Genomic DNA, 26,846 nt, shown 5'->3' with positions numbered 1-26,846 from the left:
TCACCCTCTTATTGCATACTTAGATGCTAGACTGGGGTCTAAAAACAGAATGTTGCAGTGTGTTTTTAAGTGGTTTATTGAAAAGGTAATGATTGCACTTACGGTAGCCCAAGTACTCCACCAACTCCACACCCTCCGCTGAAAATGATCCAAGTTTCTTTGGTGTGCAGGTGTGGAGGAAAAGGGAGTATAAAGGCATTTTACAGTGATCCCTTATTTACCAAAATCATTGCACAAGTTCACAGAAGCTGATTCTACTGCCTTTTAGCAGCCTAAAAGAATCCTCTCTCCACAAGAATGTCTTGGCTTGGAGAGAAATCATTTCATCTCCATTGAAAAGGCCCTGTCAAGAGCTCCAGTGTCCTGCCCTTGCTTGACACAACTCCATTTGGATGGAATAAGAGGTGGAACATTAATCCCTCTGCTCAGATCTCTCTGCCAAGCCTTGTTTTGTGCTGAATACGAGCCAGGAATGTCCGGATCTCCATGGGTTGCAGTGCAATGTGTGTTGGGTCCAGCCTGCTTCTGGACTGCTGTTTTGCTGCTCCTGTGGATAGAAGTTTAGGAAAGACAATATTGGAACCCCAGTCCCTTGTCAACAAGGCGCTTTTGGAAAGAAACACTAGGACTAATTGTGCATCTAATGAAGTAGAATAGCAATGGCACAAGTATCTTTGGTCAGCTAATAAATACAATTGGTCTTAGCTTGCATACATGATCCTGTGGCTTCAAGTCCCTTGCCTCTGGGAGTCAATTGCAAGCATTTAGTGGAAAGCCTGTGAGTTACAGGCAGATGATTACCAGCTAACTGGCAAGGGTAGTCAATCTTGTAACAGAGGGAAGGACAGATCCCTGCAACAGTGCTGGTGGAAAACAGGGCATACACCTTCTGCCTCACCTAGTAGCTCCATATCTTCATGTAGGCTACAGCAGGAATACATGTCAGGAATAACTAATAGGAATCTAATAGGAAAGGCCATAGGTCACTGGGAGAGCATCTGCTTTGCCCCAGGTACAACTCCTCACACCTCCAGGTAAAACCAGTAAAGGTTGCTGCTTGGAGCTCCGGAGAGCTGCTGGTAGGCAGTGTAGACCAGGGGTTGGCAAGGTTTACCTTGCCTAGGCCGGTTCACTCCAGCGGAGATCCTTCCATGGTCTGGATTGCGCACATGCCCCTGTGATTTCTGGCGCTGCGAAAGCAAGTCTCCATGCTGCACTGGTTTAGCGCAGCATGTGGGGATTCGCCGAGGGGGCAGCTCGGTTCGGGGGCAGCTCATGGGCTGGTTAAACAACCCCCATGGGCTGCTTGTGGCCCATGGGCCTTAGGTTGCTGACTCCTAGTGTAGACAGTAATGAGGCAGATGAGCCTCTGGTCAGACTTAATATTAGGCAGCTTCCTATGGGATTTCAAGGGTCAGTGGAAGGGGGAAAGAAACAGGACTGAGCCCCTCTGCCTCTTATTCACACACCCAGAATCAAAATCTGACAACATTAGAAGCAACCACTGCACAGAAAGTTTGGTCTAAACTGTTTCAGTGATGCATGGTTATCTATATGAGACACTCAGGGAATTCTGGGATCTTATGCAGCTTTAGGGGACAGTTATATAATTAGGTAAAGGACCCCTGGACGGTTAAGTCCAGTAAAAGGTGACTATTGGTTTGCAGTGCTCATCTCACTTCAGGCCGAGGGAGCCAGCGTTTGTCCACAGACAGCTTTCCGGGTCATGTGGCCAGCATGACTAAACCGCTTCTGGCGCAACGGAACACTGACAGAAGCCAGAGCGCATGGAAATGCCATTTACCTTCTAACCAGAGCGGTACCTATTTATCTACTTGCACTGATGTGCTTTTGAACTGCTATGTTGGCAGAAGTTGTGACAGAGCAACAGGAGCTCACTCCGTTGCGGGGATTCAAACTGCCGACCTTCCGATCAGCAAGCCCAAGAGGTGCCGTGGTTTAGACCACAGCACCACCCACTCTGTGCGTTCTGGGTTCCATCATGGTGTTCTGTTGCACCAGAAGTGGTTTAGTCATGCTGGCCACATGACCCTATAGTCGCCTTTGGACTTAACCGTCCAGGGGTCCTTTATCTATATACCGTATTTTTCGCACCATAGGACACACTTTTTCCCTCCTAAAAAGCAAGGGAAAATGTGTGTGCGTCCTATGGAGCGAATGCAGGGGGGAGGCAGGCGGGAAAAGCCCCCAAGAGCCGCACACAAGCTCCATGCGCTCTTGCGGGCTTTTCCACAGGAGGGAGAAGGGACTGACTGGCCGCATCAGTCCCTTCTCCCACCTCCCAGAAAAGCCAGGAAAAGCCGCGATCTCTTTAAAGGAGTTGCGCAGCTTCTGCCGGTTTTGCAGGAGGTGGGTGAATTCCCCCACTTCCCAGAAAAGCCAGGAGAAGCCGCTATCTCTTTAAAGGGGTTGCGCGGTTCTGCGGGCTTTTGGGAGAAGTGAGGGAAACCTCCCAGTAAAGCCAGGAAAGCCCTGTGCAGCGTCTCCCGGCAAGGAGAGGCTGCACGGGGCTAAAGGGGAAGCCAAAACAGCGAGCGGGATCCATCCCGCCTGCTGCCTTGGCTTGCTCCATAGCTGCGCGCAACCCCTCCGGCAAGGAGAGGCTGCACGGGGCTATGGATTCTTTAGCCCCACGCAGCCTCTCCTGGCAAGGAGAGGCTGCACGGGGCTAAAGCGGAAGCCAAAACAGTGAGCGGGATCCATCCTGCTCGCTGCCTTGGCTTGTGCCATAGCTGCGCGCAACCCCTCCGGCAGGGAGAGGTTGTGCGCAGCCTGTACGCTGCTCTTTGGGGCTGGGGGGAGGGAATTTTTTTTCTTGATTTCCGCCCCTAAAAACTGGGTGCTCCCTATGGTCCGGTGTGCCCTATGGTGTGAAAAATACGGTAATTGATAGTCACATGAACAGGATGGTACAAAATTCACCCTGTTCCAGAGGTGGAATGGACTGGCTTGACCAAAGGCTGTTTTTTTCACAATAGCATACTTACACGTATGAACCGTTGTCATTATGAACACCTCCGCTGCTTAGGACACAAGGATCAAAGCAGTTTAGTGCTGTAAGCGCAGACATAGCCGATTATTATAGTTGGTGTGAAGGGCTGTACCTCAGAGGAAGATGGGTTCTGTGCTACTGTAGTTTAGAGCAGTGAGCCACCTTGGTCGCATGCATAGTCTATGGATTTGACTTAAGTAACTTGGTTTCAATGGCTCTAGCAGAAGGTATTGCCCAGTGATTTGTGGGGTTTTTGGTCACCACTGGCCATCTTCCTCTTATAGCAACAGATATGGCCCATCAAGTCTGTCACAGTAGCCACATTGAGTTGAAGATTTACCTTCAGCTGGCTGCCAGATAAGCCTGTTCACGTCTTCCAGCTTCTGGTTAGCAGCCAAGTTCATCTCTTGCACAGTGATGATGTTGAAAGATGAGAACAAATTCTAGGGTGTGGAGAGAAAAGCCATACAGGGTATGGTGACAACTCAAAGAGATTCCATATCATGCTGCTAGTTGAAGTTATAGCCCAGTGCTATACGCCTTAAACTCACTACTTTGGAAGCTCTCCCAACCTTTTAAGGTGGTTTTGGAAGCTGCAACACACCCAAGAGAGTAAAGCCCTTTAACTGTGGATTAACTAACACAGACTAGCATTCTTTTCTCCATATCTTGAATATCCTACTTCTGAGAACAGGGCAGAGTTTCTAAGAGCTAACATAGTAGTGAAGAAAATGAGACGTGGACCCTGGTTTAAATCTCAGCTCAGCCAATAAATTCACTAGAGTGTCTCCAGTAAGTCACTCATTGTGAGCTTCCTTCCCTCATCTGCAAGACAAAGAAATAAATGCTGGCATGCCTCATAGGCTTTCTTGTAAAGGAATGTGAAGAATATTACAAAAGAGACCTACCAGCAAGTTAACAACAGCAGGAATGGAGCCATTGACGCTCTCCCCCCTTTCAAACTGGTGCTCCAGACGGATGAGAACGGAGTCGGGCTCCCATTGGGCCAGTGTGAGCAAGTGGACATTTGAAGGGAGCGCCTGGTGCAGAGCAGAGAACTGGGATTGGGGAAGGAGAGAGTCAATCAGACAAGCATCATAATATGACACCACCAGATTAAAACAGAGCTGAGATGCACTAGCTTTTACTTTACTGATCAGCCATTTCAAAGAGTTGGCTTAAAAACACTCCAAGCAATAAAGTAAGAAAAAAGTGAGACACATACGTTGTGAAAGTCAGTAAAAGATAAGGGGCTCAAGAATAAGAAACACATTTTAGAATACAACATCTGTGTCCCCACCTGCCAATGAATTGTTCTTTTTGGATCACATCATTTCCTAAGAAAGTTATGTGGACTAGTGGGTGGGATGTGATTTATACAAAGAAATGTGTTGCCCAAGATATTCTGGGCTCAGACTGTAGAGCAATATGGGAATCTGCCTTGTTTGGAGAGTCATGGGTTATCTAGCCTAGTACAATAATAATAATAATAATAATAATAATAATAATAATAATAATAATAATAATAATAATAATAATTAATACCCCACCCATCTGGCTGGGTTTCCCCAGCCACTTTAGGCGGCTTCCAACAAAGTATTAAAATACAGTAGTCTGTTAAAAATTAAAAGTTTCCCTAAAGAGGGCTGCCTTCAGAAGTCTTCTAAAAGTCTGGTAGTTGTTCTTCTCTTTGACATCTGGTGGGAGGGCGTTCCACAGGGCGGGCGCCACTACCGAGAAGGCCCTCTGCCTCGTTCCCTGTAACTTGGCTTCTCGCAATGAGGGAACTGCTGGAAAGCCCTTGGAGCTAGACCTCAGTGTCCGGGCAGAATGATGGGGGTGGAGACGCTCCTTCAGGTATACTGGACCAAGGTCGTTTAAGGCTTTAAAGGTGAGCATCAACAGATTGACTTTGAATGAGAGCACATTTACAAAGGTTGGGGCAGAGACCACTCCAAGCTCTGCCCTCTTTAGCCAAAGGTGGGACCATTTTGCATGCCAAGCATGAGCTCGCCCTCAGAGCTGCACATGCAAAGGAGGCCTTGAGTGTGTGCAACTGGCAGCCACAGCCGACTGACTACATTGCTTTCCCAACCGTTCCCTCACCTCCTTCACGTTGTCCTGGCCAGGCTGGTATGGAGGCCCCTGGCCAGGGGCCAGCACCAGCTGTGGTGCCATGAACTCCTGCTGGGCCCACAGGCGGTGCTGCTCGGCTGACGACTCTGCTGTGTCCAAGAGGATGAGGTGGCGACCCCTCACCACCAGCCCATGGTGGAAGTCGCCAGGTTCCAGCAGTGGCTCCCCTACGCCCCGGCTATCGTCATGCAGCAGCCGTCGATGTACCTGAAGACCATGATGGAGGAAAGGGGGAGAGGGGATGCAAGTTGGGAGAAGTAGCGCAGGTCCGGCTGGTCTGCTTGCCTTGCAGCTGACAGGGCCTGGCGCTACAAAGTGGGCTTGCCACTCTAGGATGCTGAAGAACCAGCAATTCCTTCACTGGAGTCACCAGTATAAGCTTTGGCCTTGCTATTATTTAAGGCAGGGTGGGCAACATCAGGGTCAGGGGCTGAATGTAGGGCCACCCCACCCTCAGGTCTCCCCACCTCAGGCCCTATCCCTCCCTGCCCCTGCTTTGCAGCCCGAGTGTGTTTGCCTGGCTGGACTGCATCTGACAAGGCCTCCTTCCTGTCTGGATACAGGATGCAGAGGTATAACAAGCCAACTGCACAAAGGTAGCATTTGCATTTGTTACTCCACCCACTTCGGCCTCTGGCCCCGCCCACCACTGGCATGGAGACTTCAAAAGGTTGTCCAGAAGGAAATGTGAAAGTTGCACATCCTCAGTGACTCCTGACTGGGTAGCTCTCTGCTTTCTCTGGCTGCCCACAGTCACCCAGCCTATGAGGGCCTCTCTACTTGACTGTGGTTCCTTCTCTTCCTGGGCCTGACACTGAGGCAGTTTGCCCTTCTTCCTACTTGGAAGTCCTGCTGCGCTCACCATGAGCTCAATAGAGCCATCGAAGACGCTGCTGCCTCCCTGCGAGCGGTCCGTCAGCACCGTCAGCTGCACCTTCTGGTCCTGGAGCGATTAAAGAGAAAGCAAGAGGACAGAGCTGCATGCGTGTGTACACAAAGAAAGCCTCCTGCCACACTGCTCGCTAGGTGCTACAGGAGGGCAGGGCAAGTGTGCCCTTTCTCTCAGCCCCCCTTCCCACCACACTTGAACACAACCCACAGCCCCCTCCCTCCACCTTTGCCCCAAACCTTCACTGGAAACAGAGGAGCACCTGTCCCTACATTTCCCACAATTACGCTGTGCGGGTTGGTAGACCTGCAGGTGGGCCCGTCACAGTGCGCAAGGGGTGCCATTACCTTGATGTAGATACGGCTGTTGACAGGGTAGTAGTTGCCGGCCACAGGCTCTGTCTGGCTCAGGTTCCACGTGGCCCTGTAGTTGCGCCTGCACCAGGGTGAGCAGAGAGAGAAGAGAAAGGGGAATATCAACCTCCTGTCTTTCCTCAGCCAGTTAGGAACCCAGACACACCCAGCCAGATACTGTGAATGAGGATGGTAAAACAAAACATGGAAGGGTAGAGGCAGAGCAAAATGGACCCCAAGGGGATGGCAGCAGCAACTACATTAAGACACTTTTTCCTTAAGTGCATGTCTATTGTCTTAGAATTTCTTACAATAATCCAGTATTACCCTCCCCATTACACATCTGTTGGGAGATGGGGGAGAGGAAGAGTCAAGATGGAGAAAGAACAGCTTCGCTCTTAGCATCTTCTGCTCCTGTCCAGGCTATGGAGGGACAGTCCCAAGACACAAAGGCTTCACTTTGCCTGCTGCTCCCGCCAGTACCTTCTCTCTAGGATCTCACGCCCGTTGGAGTCTGTGTAGAAGCGGCCAGCGGTCTGCAGGTCTGTCTCGAAGCGGCTGATGATCTCCTTGCCAAGACCGTCACTGTGGGACAACCCGGAGGTCAGAGATGTACCCTGAAGACAAGGGGAAGGCCCCACCCCCGCCCCCAGCTTCCTAACACTCACTGGATAGGGATGGGCCCCACCGTCCATTCCAGCTCAACGTAGGGCTGCCCGGCGTAGAGTCGCACCACCTGGGAGCACCAGGCAGAGAAGTTCTGGTATAGCTCCTCCACCACTTGGGTCTGCCAGATAAGAGACACATGCAGGTTTTATTTTTAATTTGCCTGGCATCGATATGCAGCCCCTTCTATTGATAAAAAGTGGCACAGATGGCGTTGAGGAAACTGTGTGCGCACAAGGGGGCGGGAAGGAGGGAGGGAGGGAATTTCAGAAGTTGGGTTTGGGGCATATAAAAGTGGTAGCCAAAGTAGTCCAGGGCACTCTATTGCCACACATGCATGAGAAACTTTAGGCTTGCATAGGCAAGAACTATAAGCCAGGAGGCTAACATGCAGCTTCCCCCTTCCCCGCACAAAACCCTGGCAATGATAAACTTATTTTAAATAATGTAGACTAGCTGATGGGAAAAGTCTTCTGGGTATCAGCCTTGAGAACAGCAGATCTTGCCTTCCCCACTTTGGCCCCTGGTGGGCTGTCCAAGGGTCAATGTGGCCCTTGGCCTGGAAATGGTTAGCCACTCCTGCTGTACATATTAGATGCTTCTGTTATTGGGGTCTGGCAGCAGAATCCGCCTTCCCCAATCACTCAAGAGCCACCAGCAGAAATCCAAGGAGGAACAAAGCCTGTTTTCACTACCAAGCCCTTGCAACTGCAGTTTGGCCACCATAGAAATTAAAATGGAACCAGTATTTGTTGCAGAATAATTACACAAAAAAATTCTGGTTGTGGATGGTAAAACATGAAGACTCAAAAGCAACATACATGACAAAACATCCATGAAAACGGGGCTGGGAGCTGTGACAGCTTCCAATCTCTTCTTCATTCTCTCCTATACCGCCATAACTTTCTCATCTCCTGTGCTCCACGCTGCAACTTCAATTCTCTTCTGTCTCTTTAGGCCACAGTGAAACACTGAGCATTCAGTGGCAAGGCAACACTGTTTCTGCAGCTCAAACTATGCAGAAATGCCCAGCAAAGCCATATAAGACATTCAGCATGCTCTGGTTGTGGGATTCACTGTTAATGAACATGGGATTTAGGGTACAGACCACTTAAGAGAGCCAGCTTGGATGTAGCCACCATCTTTCTATCCAAAGCTCTTCAGGCCCTTGGTGACTGGGTCAGTTCCCTGGACAGGCTAGCAGCCCTTCTAGGCTTATGATCATCCCTCAGCCAGTATTTGTTCCATCTTCTGCTGGTTTTTCCTACCTTCACATGTTGCACCTGGGCTCCCTTGGCAATGGGGAAGGCCTGAGAGGTGTCTGGGCGGAAGATGTAGGCCCCAGAGGCCTGGGAATTCTCTTCATTCCCAGCGCTGGCATTGTACCTGAAGAAGTCAGCCAATGGACAGAACTGGTGATGCAGCTATAACAAGTTCCCCACCAACTGCTGCCAATAATTCAAGCAGGAAAGTATAAAGACAGCCAGCCCATCTTTAATATCCACCTTCCACAGGGGCAAGTGTCCAGCTCGCAGCCAGGAAGTCCAGGTAGAGAGCTCCCCTCCACACTGCTTCCCAAAGCTGCTCCCTTTCGAAGCAGAAGACAACTCACCAGAAAAAGTTCTGAGACACTGGCAAGGAGATGTTCTTATCCAGGTTCTGAATCTCCTTCAGGAGTCCTGTTTTGGGGTCAACCAGAACTCGTAGATGCTGAGAAAGGAGGAGGAGGAGGGGGAGGGAACGAGAAAAGGAAAAAAATTGATGTAGGAGATGCAATCTGGAAAAGATTCTTAGTCTGGATGTGCATGAAAAGATGTGATGTCATTCCAGGGAAGTCTGCTTTCAAGAAACAGATCCCTACAAAAGTTTTAAAGTAGGAAAAAGTGTATCATGTGGTCATCTCATTCTACCCACGTCATAAACAAGGGAGCAGCCTCTGATGGATTTCTTTTCAGTGCTTTTCTCGAATGTCTCCAAGGAAGATGACTTCTCAAGAAAGCTTGTTTTGTTCCTGAACTGGTCTTAGTTCATAGATTTGGGTTATACTTCTTTCTACAGATTGAACTCATAGTTTGTCCCCGATTTCAGGGGTCTGGTAACACTTTTGTAAAGAATAGTCTAAAGTTTACACCAAAATGTACATTTGGGAATGGAGAACTGAAAATCCAGATATTGGGTAGTATTCAACCAAGTTTTGCTCAGGATAGACCGACCCACTGAAGTTAATTAACCTAACTTAGTCACATCCATGAATTACAATGGGCCAACTCTTAGCTGAATACCACTTACTGTTGGTAGGAATCAGGTGTGGGAATCTCTGTTTTCTCTGTTGCTCAAAGTTATAATATAATGCTCCTTGAGAAAAAGAAATTGCCCTTTGCAAGTTTTCTAAGAAAGGCTTGTGCCTCATGGGAAAAGAGCATGCAAGACCAGGCCAGGAAGACCAAAGCAGACCAAAGCCAAATGTCAGGGTGAGATTGGTGAATACCTCATTCTGGATTGACCAAGAAAGTTGGTCTGCTCCAGGTTGGTGGGGCAACCTCTTCAGCAGTCGGGATCGCACTGGCTCCTTGCTGGGCAGCCTAGAGACCGAGTAAGTGGTGTAGCCCAGCGGTGGGGCAGATGCCTGGAACACCAACTCATTGACAGCATCGCCCCGATCACGCCGAACAGCACGGGTGAAATTAGATACGGGAATGACCTGGAAAGGAAGTTTGCACAGTTCTTCATTCCACACAGCAGAGCACCTGGGAGGGATACTCTTCTCTTGAAGAACTCAGGGGAGTTTGGTGTTGTGATAATCCATACAATATGGGACATCAGTTTCATGGCCATTGAGTAGAGAAGCACTAAGATAGTGGACAAGCACTGATGCATTTTTGCAGCAGGGGGAGGATTGAGAAGTTGGCAAGAGCTTTGGCTGACATTGGTCACCCCACCAAATGTTTCATTACTGGGCAGCCCCAGTGAGGAAAACAGTGCCAATTTCAATTCTATCTACCCCTCAAGCATCCCCAGCTATAGGGGAAACAGGGGCTGTTTCTTCCTACCTCATTCAGAACAGCCTGGCCACTAGGATCTAAAACGGAGTAATGGCTTCCATTCACTGGCAGCCGGACGTTCCATCCCACAAGGCGGGCCAGAGGGTTATAGACGATCACCATGAACTGCAAGGGCAGAGAGCAACATGTTAGGGAAGGAATAAATGACTGCCAAGAGGAGCCCAGCTGACTGAGACAGTGTTGGAAGGTCCCCCCGAATGCCAAGGCACAACCCTTGATGCTTGGAGGTAAAGAGGGAAGTTACAGATTTCAAGTGTCCACTGGGATAAGGGACTAGGCAGAAATGATGGTCCCTTACAGTAGAGGCAACTTCAGTCAGCAGGCAGACACTGATGTTAAGATAGGTGCAATAGATCAAGTTCTCTTTGCTTCCAACGATACTGGTGAGAGCATTGCTGACCACAACCTGCAAGGCCAGAGAAAACGGTAGCTATAGGTTAACCACTCTCGTCACCTGTGCAAAGGTGCAGAAACATAACAAGGAGATCTCCCAGGAAAGTCAAAGTCCTGAAAACAGAGCAACTTCACACATTTATATATTTGTACACACCCTTCCACCCAAAAGAAGTCCAGGGCAGCGAAGAGAACATCGCACAAGCAAGAGCCAGATAAATAAATACAGGTCTAGGAAAGGCATCAGCAAACATCTTGGAGGGAGAGCAGAGGACTGAGGAGCCAGGGCTGCCCTCCACCTTTTCACTCAGTTACGCTCACATACATCTGAATGTGAGACACATCAGGCGGCTGCTTTCTTGGTTCAAAGCACACACCTCACAGGCATCCCAGCCGGTAGACAACTGTTTGGCGTAGTCATTGGTCACATGCTGCTTTGCTGTGCCAGTCACTGCATCGTGGTGCTGGGCAACTCCCATGGCCTGACCTGCAAGAAAAAGAGGAGTGTGTCACGTGACACTGGGATGGGACCCCGATAGGCTGGCTCACATGTGCAGACAGTGGCCACCCCAACTCACTGGCTCTCCAATACAGACACCACTGCCCACAGGCTTTTGACACCTGCAAGTGTATACTTTTATGACTCCCCTTATTTTTGTCATTGTACATTGCTTTAAACTTGTAATATTATGCTTTATTGTTGTAAACTGCCCTGGGATCTTAGGCTGAAGGCCAGGTAATCATGAATAATCATCACGTTCTCCAAGTTAATTCAGAATTTAGACCAGATCCTGGCTGAGACCCTCTGATAGCCACCATGGGAGCTACTGCTGTTTCCTGGCTCTTAACTGTAATATCAGGATGAACCCATCCCGCCGAAACCCTCACAATTTCACCTACGCAGCACAGAACTGCTGGCATTGCCATAAGGCCCCACATTTGCTTGTGCGCCAGCCAACACTTCAAGCTGGTTGCAGACCTGCAAAAGTAAAGAAACACCATCAGAGGAATGAGAAATGCTCGCCTGTCGGGTATATCCTGAGCCTAAGGAGTCACTGATGGCAGCAGGACCAGGACCCAGGAGCTCTGGTTCTTTGCCTTTCCCCTCCATATCTTGTGGGAGGAAAATACTCCTTTTTTGTATTCTACCCCCCCCCCCCCAATTCAGCACTGACCTGCAGGAAGTTATTGCTGAGCCGCTCGTAGCGTTTCAAAGCCGGGCGGCTGGTGAAGTAGCCTGTCCAGAACTGGTGAGGACCGTCAGCATATGGGAAGAAGTCATCGTATTTCACAGTCCTGCCCAACGCAGATTTCATTTCAGCCAAGATCTACACCTGTGTATGGCACATCACCCTCCCCTGCACCTCAAATGGAGCCTGCGAGCAGGAGGCAGCAAGTGGTCAGCCCAGGATGTGAAGACATGGAGAGAGGCATCCCAAGGCCAAATCCATTTTCTGCCAGGGATTCACTGACTGACTGTGTGCCTATCAGCCCCTGTATTCCATCTTTTAATATGGAAGTAGCTAACCTTTATAAGCCTAGACAAGTAAAACACTAAATGCTTTTGATGATTAATATTAATAATAATCCCACTTTACTATGTACCCAAAGTACACGATGAAGGTTACTGGCATGGAATGAGCTCATTAAGCAATTCAGATTGCACATAAAATCAATGGGCGGGATTCAAGTAATGAGTTCCAGCCCTGCAAGAAATTCCACTAGCTCAATGGGGCTTCTCCCCCACCCTCCTCAGCCCTGAAAATTGGCTCAGAGGAGGGTGGGGGTTAGGAGAATCCCCAGAACAGCATGCCGAGGGAGAAGGGAGCAGATGGCTCCATCAGGGAAGCGGAAATGCTTGTGCTGTCTGAGCAATCTGCTTCGGACTACAGTGACCCTCTTCCCTTTTGTTGAAGGCTGTGCTCTCTGTGAGCATTTGTGCTCTCTTTAGATCTTCAGCCTAGTGAGCCTGGAGACTCCTTCAAGTCATCAAGCTGCTTGGGGAACAAGAAGTAAGGCCTTAACCCAACAGAACACGCAAAAAAGATGGAAGCAGATGGCAGGGATGCAGGTGTGGCGGCCAGATGAACCGTCCCAGTTCAACAGTAGGAAACAGGCACTAAAGAGGTTTTGGCCTAGAAAGAATCTCTAGAAAAGAACACTCTTTTCTGAGGGGGGAGGGTGTGCCTCTGACAGCTACATGCTGTGTCCTATCAAACAGACAGCCCTCATGCTGTTGAAACCCACCCTCTCTTGCTAGAATTCAGCAGCCATCTCGCAGGGGTAGAATTAAGCACCTGCTTGGGGAAGAGGAGGCGGTGGCCAGCCCCTAAGGAAATGCTCCTGCTGCAAACACGGGCGGCCCAGCCAGCCAGACCCAGCCCTCTCACCATGATATGTTGGCCTTATTGAGCTCCCACAGGTAGCAGCTTGGGGTGGAGTAGAGGACATTGACGCGGCTCCCGTTCAATTGCTGCAAGAGAGAAGCGAGGGAAATTAACAGGCAAGCACTCATTGAGGAAAGGATGGGCATGTATCGGCTATGCAGCAAAGACAGGGCACGATGCCAGCTCTAGCTTTCTTTCAGTGCGGTTCAAGTCATATCTCTCTGGTGAGCATTGCCAGAATATGGCATGTGAATTGAGGAAAGAGGCTCATTCTCAGTTCCAGAGCTGACTGGCGGAAGGAGGAGAGAGGCTTTCCCTCTCTGTTTTTCACTGAAGTTCAGCCTAGACAAGGCTGAGGTTGCGTCAATGTGACGTTTGACTACTGCGGTAATTTATGCTTAACTTGTTCTCTGTGAGTAGAGGCTACTTTCCCTCTAAGGTAGGAATGGGGATTTCTAGCTCCCGCCATCCATATGCCGGCTGGAGCTGATGGGAGCTGAAAGCCAACTACACCTGGAAGGCCACAGGTTCCCTGGCAAAAGGACCAGGTCCAAAGCTTGACCCACCTTTGTCACCAGAGGCACAGGGGCTATTGCCAGATGCAACCACCTGGCTTGAGAAACATATGCCCTGCTGGCCTGGTTTCGCCCATGCGCTCTGGTTTCTGTCACGGTGTTCTATTGCGCCAGAAGCGGTTTAGTCATGCTGGCCACATGACCCGGAAAGCTGTCTGTGGACAAACGCCAGCTCCCCCGGTCTGAAAGCAAGATGAGTGCCGCAACCCCATAGTCGCCTTTGACTTGACTTAACCGTCCAGGGGTCTTTTACCTTTACCTTTGGGTTACGGAATGTGCTGTCCTATACCAAGGTCAAGGGGTGGGTATGCCTTTGAAAACAGAATATGACTGCACAAATAAAAACCAGGAATACCTTTGCATTGACGTGCTTGATGAGCTTGTCCATGTTCTTGTACCAGAGGAGGGCATTCTCGTACTGGAAGTCGGATCCCATTGTCATGACAATGTGGTTGGTGCGATAGTGTTTTGCCTAAAGGAAAGAATGCGGAGAGTTGGCCTGTCTCCTGACTCCACAACAGCCTTGCTGCAGCATTTGTGTAACGCTTCCAAGAGCTCAAAGCACCATGGATAAGCGAAGCAACGGACCATGCCGAGTCAGCAAAGCCAACAGCTAAAATAAGGGAACTTAATAAGGACTGTGTTTTATGGACGGATGGAAGCCTTTTTCAAACTATTTAAAGAAATGTAACAGAATGAATCTGTGAGCAGGATTTGAACTATGAGCAACAGAAATAATTAGAATTATGGTTATTGATATAAAAGAATGAAGACAGGGTGAGGCAACAGAATAAAATTTTAAAAAAATGGGATGAGAAGCGGATAAAAGAAAATAAAAGTTATGTATTAGAATTTTATACGAAATTTGTGGAAATTTAATAAATATATATATTTTTAAAGAGTTTGAAGCACCTTGTGCATTTATATTGCTGCAATCCTTAAAACAACCCTGTAGATAAAGTATTATTATTCCTCCACCACTGCAGATGGAGAGGCTGAGGCTAAGAGAGAGTGGATTGAACTAAGGCCACCTAGTTGAAGAGGCAAGCTTCAGACTGCAGACTTCTCAGTTTGTACTTCAGTCTCTGTGCCATTATGCTACACCAGCTCTCAGCTGCTCAGTGTGGGGGAAGGCTGTGGCTCAGTGGAAGAGCATCTGCTTTGCATTCAGAAGGTCCCAGGTTCAATCCCCAGCAGGGACAGAAATCCAGATAGGGTTTTCTGAAATCCTGGAGAGCCACTGCTTGTCAGGGCAGACAGTGCTGAGCTAGACGGATCAATGGTCTGATCCTGTGCACTCGTGAGACACCATCTTCAGAAATGACCCACAGGTTGCCTTACGTCAGGTGGGGAGTCCTTTTTTGACCTAGGGGGCATAAGGCCCTGTTGCCAATCTTCTGAAAGTGCCTATGATAAGTGGGCTAAAAAGAGTAGGTGGGACCAGAGTTGGCAAAGGGAGCCGCCCTCAAAACAAAAAACAAAAACAACAACAACCCCGCAGTCTTTGTCTTTACACACACACACACACACACACACACACACACAGTGTCTCAGCTGAGGGATGGGATACCTGCATCCCCTTTATGACACTGGGATAGACTGGGAGGATTAAACTTCTCCACCCACCCAATACTGCGCTGGAGATGGAAGTTACATGGAAATGGAAATGTATAATATGCCTGTACTGCACTGTGAAGCATGGCTGGGAATTTCCATGAAACTGAAGAATTGCCTAACAGGTTAATCATTAAGTGGGGCTGTATCTTTGTAGCTCAGTCACAAGAGGTTTAGCTCACAGTCATAAGAAAAGGGTTGTATTACAGGTCTATGGCATATGCTAATCTGTAGGCATCCATCTTGGGTGGAGTGCCCTCTTTGTTCTTAGCTACTGAAGAGAATTGCTGGAGACTATTTGTCTCCAGCAAATAGTCCAAGGCTAATGGAGGCTGCAAAGGAGAAGAGAAGGAGCTTCGATTTTAGATCAGGATGCAAGATATTTGTAACGTAAATTATCATGCTTTAGGGCTAGGACCAGAATAAGGAATATGCAGAATAAGGAATGTAACTTCATTTTAAAAAGTTGTTTAGAGTGAAGTTTAGTAAGTAAAGCCTATGAACCATATTTTTCCTGTATTATTTCAATACAGGAATCAGTTTGTATTCATCCAGTGGCTTCCATATGTCCAATAGTTACACCATCCTCACTTTGTGTCCAATAGTTACACATCCTCACCTCCCCCCTCCCCACCCTCATGGTGGCACTGCCATAAAATTAAGTCAGGGGTTGGCAGGCTACTTGGGAAGGCTTAATGGGTCAAGTCAGGCCTGTGGTTGTCTCCTGTCGTCTTAGATCTTTGCTGTTAGCAAACTAATTCCCATTCCCCTCCCCTGACTGAGGACAGAACTGCAAACCCTTGGTCCCCTTTGCTCTAACCTGAGCCGCCGCCGTCCCCAGGAAATATGCCACGATACTCTCCACGTTGTTCTCATCGCTGTCATCATCAACAATGGGGTTGTCTGAGCAGATCTGATCCCAGCAAAGAGACATGGGAGGGTTGTAGCCGTTTGGCAGGACACCTGCCAAGAGAGAGTTGGGAGAAATGGGAGCTTTCTGACTGGAATGTTCTTGGTAAACAAGAAAGGCAGAGTGAATCCTACAAGGCCACATTCAACAAAAGAGGAAGCCAAGAGCCATCATGGGGAAGAACCACCAAGAGAGAGAGGGGGGTGGGACTGAATAGAACAAGGAGAGCATTACCAGGAGGTACTGGGATAAATGCACTTTACTGAGGAATTGGAATTGGGAATATCCAAGTGTGAAAAGAGACAGTTAATACAGAAACAGAGAGACATGGCACCAATTGTTGAGACATAGTCAAGACCAATATTACTGAGAGAGGCTGGATTAGAGTCAAGAAGACTCCGTTCTCTATGGTTATTTGATTAGTCTTACATTTGCATTGCTTGGGGAAACAACTTTGCTGCCCAGGAGGCACTAAGCTGCTTTGCTGGTGGGTTGGCCAGGGCAGGGATCCCCAAATTTTTGGAGGCTCATGGCATATTTTGGAAATCTATGAAACTGCTGTCAGCACCACAAAATACCCAATTCACAGAGGGTACTCATACTAATACCTCCTCACTCCCAGCTTTTAAAATACCTGTACACACCCAAAAAAAATACAAAGCCAAACCCCCCCAAAAAACCAGGTTACACTCCCCCAAAACAGCCAGGATATACTCACTCAAACAAATCTTCCACCAAACCAACCCTGCCCCAGTTATAAAAAACCTGGGAGGGGCAGGGGAGCTTGGCAGGCACCAAGAGTGGTGTCTTAGGGTACTATGGTGCCCATGAGCACCACACTGGGGACCACCAGATCAGAATAAGAGATGTCTGACAAGTCAGCCTTGCTCACCAGTGAAGAGATCAGCAGCAGGGGGAGGCAGGCTTCCGCTTCCACGCCACAGCTGCTCCATCTCCCGCAAGGCCTCGCGCTGGGCCTTGTCCTGGTAGTCAATGCGGCCCACAAAGAAACCATCATAGCCCATCTTGAGGGAAGGAGAAGAGAGAGTGGGTGAGCCCTCAGTGATGGGAAGAGGAGACACAGAGTACAATCCTGTAGCTGTTGTGTGCAATAGGAATATCCTGGGAACAGAGGCTGACCTGCGCAAACAGTGAGGCCTGCTCCCGACTGTGCCCAAAAGGATCAATGTGCCAGGCCACACGGGGCCGGCCGCATTCGCCAAAAGTTTCTTTCAGGAAATGGAGGCCGAGGCTCATCTGATCGATGACTGGGTTGTAGTGTACGGCTGCTTCATCGTTCATGCACCACCCGCCATTCACAAATTCCAGGCGCCCTACCAAGGAGGGGAGGAAAAAAAAAAAGAGAGGCCATCAGGACAAGACTTGTGCTGCCTTCCACTGTTGCTCTGAAGAAGAGCAAGAGGTGTTTAGGGAGGTAAGCAGAGATGTGACAGCCAGCCCCAGCAGGTGTGAAAAAGCAACTGGCGGCCTCTGCCACAAACAGCCTCTGGGTAGTGTTCTTACCACCTGGGTCCCAGACTACAATCCCATCACTCCAGGCAGCTTAGTTAATGGTCAGGCATGATGTGAATTGTAGTCCAACAGGCCAGGTTGCCCAGTCACAGCCCAGAATATCCTCTTGCCTCTTTATTGCCCTCAATAAGCAAAAGAGGCTCCGCTCTCATGGCTTTTGCTACCCTGCTCCCTCCCACCTCAGCCTACTGGAGAAAGCAGGGCACTGCTTTCGCCCCACAGCAGATGGGAGAGGGAGTGAGAGGATCAGCAGAGCAGGAGAAGCCGTATCCACATGCTTTTGCACAGATGTGGGGCAGAGAAAGAGCGCTCTCTGGGTTATGCCAAGTGAAAGCAGTGCCACTCACTTCATTTCCTCAGTTGCAGCAAGACTTTTGAGCTGCTCTGCTGCCTTGACAACCCATACATTTATGTATTTTTTTTCTTGTTAACCTCTCTGAGACGTTTCACAAATGGAACAAATAAAACAGTAACTAGTTGGCTCCCTGCTCACCACTCTCCCTCAGGAAAGCTCCCCCACCCCCAGAGGCAAAGAGCTCCCCGTCTTCCTTATGCGCACAGAGAAGCCAGGTGGGAAACGGAGACAGGGGCCCCACTCTGCCCATCACACTTACCTTCCGCAACAAGCTGCCGCACGGCCTGGCGCATGGCTTCAGTCTGCAGTCCCCACCAGCGGGCAAAGAAGACCACTTCCACGTAGATGAAACGCTTGCTGGGGTCAGCCAGTAGCTGCGGGATGACGGAGTCCAAGATGTATTGCACTCCAGCATGCTGAATGTCGTTACGGACTGCAAGGCAACGGACATGGGATGGGGAGAAGGTGAGGAGGAATCGGATAGCTCATGCCTGGACCAAAAAGTCTCCAGGCACTGGCTAGATGGGAAAAAGTCCCATCCCCCCCGAAGAAGACAACCAAGGGCAGAATCTCATATTTAAATAAATTAGGAGATAATCCGGGCCTCTGTTTTGTTTGTTTTAATTTTATGTTTGTGGTATGTTATTTTTTGTCACATTTATCTAACTCCCCATTTAATGGTTGTGTTTGTTTATTTTATTTATGTACCGTACGTCCCTGCACCATACAAATATCCTGTCATTCCTCAGTCAAACAGCTGTCACAACTAATATCTGCAATTCATAAAACAGTACAGTATAAACCCACCCTAGGGGACTCTCCTCTTCATTGTGCAAGATGCTGAAAGAGAGTTCATGACATTTCCACAGTGGCACTGTTCTGGCCTTGAAAGGAAACATGCAAAATCCACCCACCAACCTGCAGCCTTCAGAACAGGATGTTGACGTAGAAAGCACTGAGGCTTATCTCCCAGTGGGTTCTTCTCAGAGGCAGTGGAAAACAGCATATGGACTTCTTGTTCAAATGAGAAGCTGTATAATTCCATACTTTAACAGCAATTTACAGCTCAGACCCAGCAGGTCTAACACAAAGATGAAGTGCATGACATGTAGGCCAAGAAACCCCCAATTTAAAAATTTACCTCAGCTATGAACTATGGTTAAGAGAAGATACTACAGTGGTACCTTGGTTTAAGAACAGCCCTGTTTACAAACTATTTGGTTTATGAACTCTGCAAAACTGGATGTAGTGTCCTGGTTTGCGAACTTTACCTTGGTCTAAGAATGGAATCCGAACAATGGAAGGGCACCGGCGGAGGGAGGCTTCATTAGGGAAAGCGCGCCTCAGTTTAAGAACAGTTTCAGCTTAAGAACGGACTTCCAGAACGGATTAAGTTAGTAAACCGAGGTACCACTGTATCTCTTCACCTCAACCCTCATTTCTAACATGGAGTGAATATGTGTGCACCTTAGAGAACGGTTGCAAAGGTTACTGAGCTTTAAACAAGTTCTGCATGCATTTTTCACACCTTGTGAAAATATATCTAAACTGCCTTTTACGGCATATATAAACACTAAGGATTGTTGCAATTGTCTGTTAGAAATGAGATACAAGGTTTTGCTCCACTAGGGCATCATTCCCCAACATGGTCCAGTCAGTCAAAAGGCGAGGCAGCCCAGCCCTGTGGACTGATCCCCCATTTCAAGGAGGGAAAGTAATACAAACATGTCCACACTGGTCTACTATGCCTAGAGCCAAGTTTCATAGACTCAACACTAAACTCAGAGAAGGGCTCTTGTTTAACCTAAAGTACAGATCCTAGAAACTTACAGCCTTTTGCCAGGCCTTGCTGTGAGACCGCTTACAAGCTTACTTCACAGTTTCAACTCACCTCCAAAGAAATACTGATCCACAGTTTTCAGCCAGCCCACATCATCATGTGTGTGTGGGATAAGGTGAACATTGAGCATGTCAGGCTTTGTCACTGGGCAGGACTAAAAGAGAGAGAGAGAGAGAGAGAGAGAGAGAGAGAAAGAGGGAGTGCATTTCTGAGTCAGGAGAGACAATATATACACAAGGAAACATCTCAAAATCTGCCACAGGAAATCCACAGTCATCTAAACAGGTAGTATAACTCAGTATAAATGTGAAGGAGGCAGAAACAATTCCTGCTAGCTACAGCATAGGGAAGCGCTACTGGCTAATACTATTGGTAACTAAACATTTTGCATACAGTATCAGTGGGACAGTAATTTTTCTACTGAAATATAAACCCTTTGCTTACAATAGCTGGGATCCAGAATTCCTTGCTGCTTGTAGAGAAGCACAATTCAGAAGATTTCAGAACAGCAGATAATGAGGTCTACAATGTTCTATCACTGATTTCAATTATTAAAAAAAAATCTAACTCACATTTTAGCACAAGGCTTGAAGGCAGCTAATGATAAAATATACAATCAGTTGATAAAAGAGAGAAACACTTCCCAAAAACATATTAGAAGCACTTAAAGTAACACAGCAGAAATCAATGGTTATTCATGAAAATTAAAGGCAGAATAAAGATTGAAAGCTTGGGATTGAGACAACCCTGATGCCTAAAATGTTTAGGGTTGTACCCAGTGTAGAGCTAAGTATAATGTTCTGTCAGAGCTAAGATTTTTCCTTGTGCGGTGGAATGTTTTTCGCCTTGCATGCTCCATAAATCTGCCCCCGTTTCTCCCACTCTCCAGAGCAGATTTGGGGAAACTCCATTGCACTAGCACTAATCTTTGCACTAACACAACTCTCTTCCATGTAAAATGCAGAGCTCCGGTTGGAGGGTCAAAAGATGCTGCTCAAGGCAAGGGTAGAAACCACAAAGTGAGGACATTCAGATTAACAGTTAGAATGTTTCTGCTGTGCTGCACTGGCAAACAGAAACAGTTTACCACTTTCAGGTGTTATAGGTCTCACAGGTTGCCTGGATTTCATTACTTCAAGAGTACTTGCTCCCCGCGAGCAATCTGACCCTGGCATTTGATGTCAGTTTATTGTGCCTTGCCTATGTGAAGCTGACCATTTGTGCTACCAGTGTGGGAATGTGCATAGGCACAGAATTTACTAACAGAGGAGCATCAGGAGTGCAAACATAAGTATTTGACCTTCAGTGAAGCCATTTCCCAGAACTGAGGGACAGGATGGAGATTTTACCTTGACTTAAGTTTGCTCAGTATTCAGACTGAGAGTTGCCCAGGGAACAAATTAAGTAGATAGGGAAGTCAGGTAGCAAATCAAACATGAAGGACATAGCTAATTGGGAAATAACAAACACTGAATCAGCTTTCCAGAGTGCTCAGCCTTGAATCCCTAATCCGCCCATGCTCTCAACCCATCTCAAAAACATCAGTGTTTACACAATAAGAATCATCAGCTCTCTGGGAGATTTGCAGTTGTGGAAAGGCAGAATGGATTAGCAGATTCCATCCAAACAACCTTGGGGACAGCAGTGGAAAGCTGAAGGTGGTTCTCAGTCACACTGCCTAAGGAATTAACCAACGCTGAATATGATTATGGCCACTAGCCTGCATAGCTTTAAAATAAATCAAGGGGCAGCAAACATGGTGTCCTCCAGAAGGTGTTGAACTCCCAACTTCCATCAGTGCCAGTCAGCATGACCAATGGTCAGTGATGGTGGGAACTGTAGCCCAACAGCATCTGCAAAGCACAATGTCAGCTACACCTAAATTAGCTCAATAAAATTATGCTCAGATGCATCAGAATACTGGATATTCAGGAATGACCATCAAAAGTATATAGGTGGTTAATATTAGGAACAGACAGACCTTGGTGTGGTCTAGTGGGGCAAATCTTGCGTTCTTAGTCTCCAGCCCTGAACCAAAACTAAAACCTGAACTGTGTGGGCAGTGCAAAGAGAGTCTCTTCTGTAGCTGAATCTTCCCAATTTGGCCACACCTCCCACCCCCATTTCCTTTGTGCATCTGACAATTTTCTCGTGACTACAACCCACCCCCTTTCTCAGGTTCCTCCTTTACGTGTATTCTGGCCTCAGCAACTACCTCTTACCATCCACTCGTGCCTAATTTACAGAGTGGAGCTCTCTTGCTCCTTTCAGCTCATCCTTATAGGGAGTGCAGCTATAGGAGCTAAATAGTTATACAGTAGTTACAGTTATTTCAGACGAATTAAGACGAATGACGGAGCTATAGTCTTGAGTCCCCAGTCAGGGTGCTTCCTTTCTCGAAGGGTTTTTCTTTACAGAATCCTCCAGGCTTCCTCTTTTCAGTTAAGTAATGGCCTAGCCGTATTCATAGCAGGTCACCTTGCTAATTTTGCTCAGTTTTCCTGCCCAATGGATTACAAAAAGGACCCTGGGTTTAAATAAATTCCTACTGCTGCACTCCTGCAGAATACCATATAAAAATCTTTAGTGATTCTTCACGATCTTTTTCTTGAACAGCCTAAACGGAGGATCCTCTCCGTTTCCTCACACCGAACGACCTCCCTTTTCATTTAGACCTCACGAATCCCACTCTCTCCATATAGGCACCTCCTAGACCGCCGCGCCTCTCAACCTTCAGCACAGCCTTCTCCATTCTTCGGCGCCAGAACCCAGAATTTAGTGGGACACCCTAGCTTTCCTCATAACAGCCGTGCAGACGTAGACCGCCTTACCTGGTAGCCGCATGTCGCCGCAGCTGCCGCCACCAGCGCTGCCCCCATCAAGAACCCCAAACCCGAGCGGAGCCCCATAGCTGAAGCTCCTGCAGCAGTTGCCAGAGAGGCGGTCATGTGACCAGCCACTCACATGACAACTAGAGCAGGGTTCCGGGCAAGCCACGCCTTCCGTGGGTGGGGGGAAAACGAAAGCGATTGGTGGGCGGCCCTGCTGTGAAACTCATTCAATTAACTTTGCGCGAGGCTCACGGAGCCCTTGCAATTGGCTGGCTGGGAAGAGTGGGCGGTGACTATTAATTGAGCGCCTGTTTTGTCGAGTGCAGGAAGTAGGAAACGTAAAACTGCAAAGCTTGCTGCCTGCCAATGCAAATATAAGCCCCGCCCCATGTTATTAGTATATGTACTGCAGTGAATTGCTTTGTGGTTGAGAAAGTGTGGGTTGCATTAGCCCTGCAGAGAAACTCAGTACTGCTGTAGTAATATTGCTGGGTGTGTGCTGGTGTTGTGAGACAGTAGCGTATGATAAACCTTCAGTGTAGTTATTCAGTCTCTTGGTATAGTGGGGTTTTGGGGGGAAATGGAATGTGGTTGGAAGGCTCTTTTGTGGATTATATGGGAAGGGAATGATAAATTGCTTTCCCACCCATCAGGAGGAAATAGGGATATTCTTGGGGATGGGTTTTTGCTGCTAGATGTTAAAAGATTCAAATCCTCTTTCCTGTAAAAAAAAAAAAAGGGGGGGGGAGCCCAGGTTCATGTTAAACATTTTAAATATTTTTACTTTGGTATCCTCAGTTTCCCAGGCAACCTACGTACAGCTAACAGGATACAGGTTCCATCCAGGTTGTTTACAGTGACACAAATGCATACATCTCAATCCTATGCATGACTATGCAGAAGTAAGTCATGCTGAGTTTAATGAGATATATTCCCAAAGGATTGCAGCCACGGTGTTTGCATCTGTACCACTTCTAAGATGTCACTCTCTCTTGTTTTTAGTAGGTAATGGATGTGGGGTGTAGGATTTTAGAGGTGTCTTTTTGGCTAGGCCTGACAGTTTCTTTTTTGTTTTTCATCCAAGCACCAGATGATGCTTACGACAAGTATTCTTGGGACAGCCAGCACACCACTTTACCTCTTTGGAAGTGTGAACTTGCACATCCAAACTGCTAGCATCTTCTTTTTCTGCTGAGTTACCAAGTAATAGAGCTTTGTTTCTTCTACCAGCTTGGCCTTTATTTTCTGGGTAGCTTCATAGAATCTGTCAGCATGTGACAGCAGCCACATCCCAGGAAATGGCTTTGATTGACTGGCTAAACCAGGTGAGGGAAGCCGATCAGTTTCAAACCTTCAGTGAGTTAGGGACTTGCCCCGCATGCAAAGACAGGCTCTGGCAGATCAAGCGGATGAGATCAACAGTGGATCCAAGAGTCCAGAAGGCAGTTACTGCACATGCTGTAGAAGGAAATGAGGAGGGAGGGGCTCATGTACCCGTGAAGATAGTCCATCTAGGAGAAGGAAAACTCTGGTCTTAAACCTCTGATAACTTGTGGCTATAGAGTGGTACCTCGGGTTACATACGCTTCAGGTTACAGACTCGGCTAACCTAGAAATAGTACCTCGGGTTAAGAACTTTGCTTCAGGATGAGAACAGAAATTGTGCTCCGGCGGCAGCGGGAGGCCCCAGTAGCTAAAGTGGTGCTTCAGGTTAAGAACAGTTTCACGTTAAGAACGGACCTCCGGAACGAATTAAGTACTTAACCTAAGGTACCACTGTACTCATTCATGATAAAGGCTTCAGGGGTAAACCCCAAGGAAAAATCCATACCCACTGCCTTGTGGGGCATCTTTGGGAGGAGAAATGGCTAAGGAGTAAATCCTACACAAATCCGTGGAATCCCTAAGACAGTTGGATGGCGCCTTGTACGTCTCCTTTCAGCAACTCCTGCAGCCAAGCTCGTCCCAAGTGTATTTCTCTGGTTTCTTTTAGACCACATCAGTGAGGCTGAGAGTGAGGTCTTGTTGTCTGGCTGGCCCAGGACCTCCATATGCACAGCCCAGGCTTGCACCAAAGAGGTCACTTCAGTGCTAGTCATTCAGCAGAAACAAGACAGGAGGCAGCAGTTACCAGTCTCTGCAGACTTCACCCCTGGAGGCACATTCTATTGTCTCTCAAGACAGATGGATGCCAAACACAACCTGCATTGCTAGAGAGGGCAGTGATTTCTGTTGACTCACCATGTGGCAACTGATGCTGAAACTTACCTTTTCAGTGACAGAACTGCGCTTGTGAATGCAGAAACATATGTCCAGGCTCCCAGACTGAACAGTTTCCCCAGGTGCTTGAATAGTAATGGGGTGACTGATGAGGTGGATATGCAGTGAACAATGTGTCACTACACAATTGCCATAGTTTATGGCTTCACTCCAGCTTTAGGTAAACCATTAGTGTTGAAGTATGGTCAATTAAGGCCTTGTAAAGCAAGTTTAGATTTCTGCAGCCATCATACAGGCAGTGGGGCTTATTACCTTCATGGAAAACCTTTCAAATTAAAGGTATGCAAGTGCTATAAAAGGAAATGTAGACACACTGCCCTTATTGCAACTCTAAGTGGGGCTTTGTTAGTTCCAGCGTATGACAAAGGCAGCCCCACAAGTGGCCATTATTTGGGATTTTACTGGCTTCTTCCATGAACATCAGGAGCCCACGGCCATCTCTCCTTGCTCCCATAGTAACACACCTACAGGTGCCAAACTGACAGCATCTTAAAGCACTGCTAGAATCCAGGGATTGCCACTTGGTCCCCTGCACACCAAATTTGGTCCTTGAAGCAAATTAATCTGGCCAGCATCCCTATATTTTAAATCAAGGAATGATAAACATTTTATTCACATTCTTAATGGAAATAAGTGAATGTGTGTGTGAGAGAGATGCCATACCTTAGTGATACATCTTGCTTTTTTAAATTTAACACTCCTGGTTGACAGCTCCTTGGAGACTTCATTATACTGTAGAACCTGAACATCCATGAGGAAGTTGGGTGGTATAGCAAAATTCCCTTCTAGTCCTTAGGTCAATTTCTGCAGAATAATGTGCTGTCCCCAGAGAATACTCACATTAGTTCTTCCTGCCATTCTAACTTTATTCAGAAGATACCACCCACATTTTGCTTAACACTGGTGTCTGTGGTCAGCATGGTCAAGTATCTGCCAAGGGCCCACACCCCAGCCAGGCTCCTGCACCTCTTCTCCTATTCACCACTGCAGCCTGCTTATTTGCCCACTTCTCATTCTCACCCAGATGAGAGCAGTAGTGAGGCAAAACAATAGATTGCTTGCTAACTTGCTGGCTTTTGACCTGGCAAGCAAGGAGGTGGCAGCAATGCCAAGAAAGAAGAGCAGCACAAGCTGGTGCTAATAGGGATGGGGTGGTATATTCACTGTGAGAGCGGGGACCATGGAAGAGGTCTTGCCCATGAGCTCTCCAAGTCCTGAAACCTGGACAACACAGGAGCAGGGGCATGCTGAATAGTCCTACTCCCAATCTTCACACAAACAACACAGGCACCATTCTGCACTCATGTGATTGGGGCTCCAGATCATGAGGAAGCATTTGGAAAGCCCCATTGGTGCAGGCTGCCATGCTGCTCATGTAGAGACTAGTTACTAGCTGCTCATGCGTTGAGCAACACAGGAGCAGTATCTTCTGAAGAGTCTCTCGCATGTTCTAGCCTTCCACTTTTACAAGCAATGGAGAGAACATGCAGCTAGTTTTGAAGGCACAGCTGGTCCCAAGACAGATCCTTACACAGTGCTGATAATGACCGCTCCCCGCTTAAAACGGGGGGCGCCCTTTGCGTGGACGCGCATAGCCCCTAGATCTGGAGCGGCTCCATCAGCATAGGCTTGGCTTGCCTTCCCTCAGGTGGGATACCTGGAGGTCTCCGCCTACCTCAGTCAGTCGTCCAATCCCACCTGGGGGAAGCGTTGCCAAGGAGACCAGGCCAGGTAGGGGAGGGACTACCTGCCCACACAATAGAGGGAGGATCTTACCTGGGAATCCTCACTTGGCTCCAGAGCTTCTCCCACCCCACCCACCCTCAGTTAATGTCTTATTTTGCAGGTTAACTTTTCTTCACAGGTTTTGCAGGTTAACTTTTCTTCACAGGTATGCAGGCGCTGCTATGTTAAGGTCGCTGTTAAAAGGGCCGGAAAGGAATTTCCCTGCATTGGCAGGTTTTGCCTTTCCTGTAGCAAAACGTCACAACTTTGGCGGTATCAGGCCT

At 48.0% G+C, this 26,846-nt stretch overlaps 1 protein-coding gene across 1 annotated transcript; it reads right to left on the bottom strand.

Annotated features, from left to right (window-relative positions):
- Positions 1–60: 60 nt before the first annotated feature.
- On the bottom strand, positions 61–22,701 carry MAN2B1 (mannosidase alpha class 2B member 1). Its single transcript, XM_081845949.1, has 24 exons — positions 22,558–22,701; positions 19,778–19,880; positions 18,146–18,319; positions 17,139–17,332; positions 16,891–17,023; positions 15,909–16,051; positions 13,830–13,946; positions 12,903–12,985; positions 11,688–11,808; positions 11,413–11,491; positions 10,890–10,999; positions 10,418–10,525; positions 10,108–10,224; positions 9,546–9,758; positions 8,670–8,767; positions 8,326–8,443; positions 7,060–7,178; positions 6,875–6,976; positions 6,386–6,473; positions 6,012–6,092; positions 5,120–5,356; positions 3,922–4,071; positions 3,354–3,456; positions 61–547 (listed from the first exon to the last, which is right to left on the bottom strand). Exons 1-24 carry the CDS (start codon positions 22,672–22,674, stop codon positions 426–428), a joined length of 3,030 nt encoding a protein of 1,009 aa, XP_081702075.1. The 5' UTR covers positions 22,675–22,701; the 3' UTR covers positions 61–425.
- Between the last annotated feature and the right edge of the window lie 4,145 nt (positions 22,702–26,846).

Source organism: Podarcis erhardii (genome assembly GCF_964252035.2).
Source record: "Podarcis erhardii genome assembly, chromosome: 2".
Taxonomy (NCBI): Eukaryota; Metazoa; Chordata; class Lepidosauria; order Squamata; family Lacertidae; genus Podarcis; species Podarcis erhardii.
This window is presented reverse-complemented; position numbering and strand designations above follow the sequence as displayed.

Excerpts from the sequence above, each read along its gene's own strand:
- MAN2B1 (XM_081845949.1), bottom strand. The coding sequence starts at position 22,674 with ATGACCGCCTCTCTGGCAACTGCTGCAGGAGCTTCAGCTATGGGGCTC. Across the intron at positions 19,881-22,557 it reads CGGCGACATGCGGCTACCAG|TCCTGCCCAGTGACAAAGCC; the intron begins GTAAGGCGGTCT and ends TCTCTCTTTTAG. Across the intron at positions 6,977-7,059 it reads GTGGGGCCCATCCCTATCCA|TGACGGTCTTGGCAAGGAGA; the intron begins GTGAGTGTTAGG and ends GTTGTCCCACAG.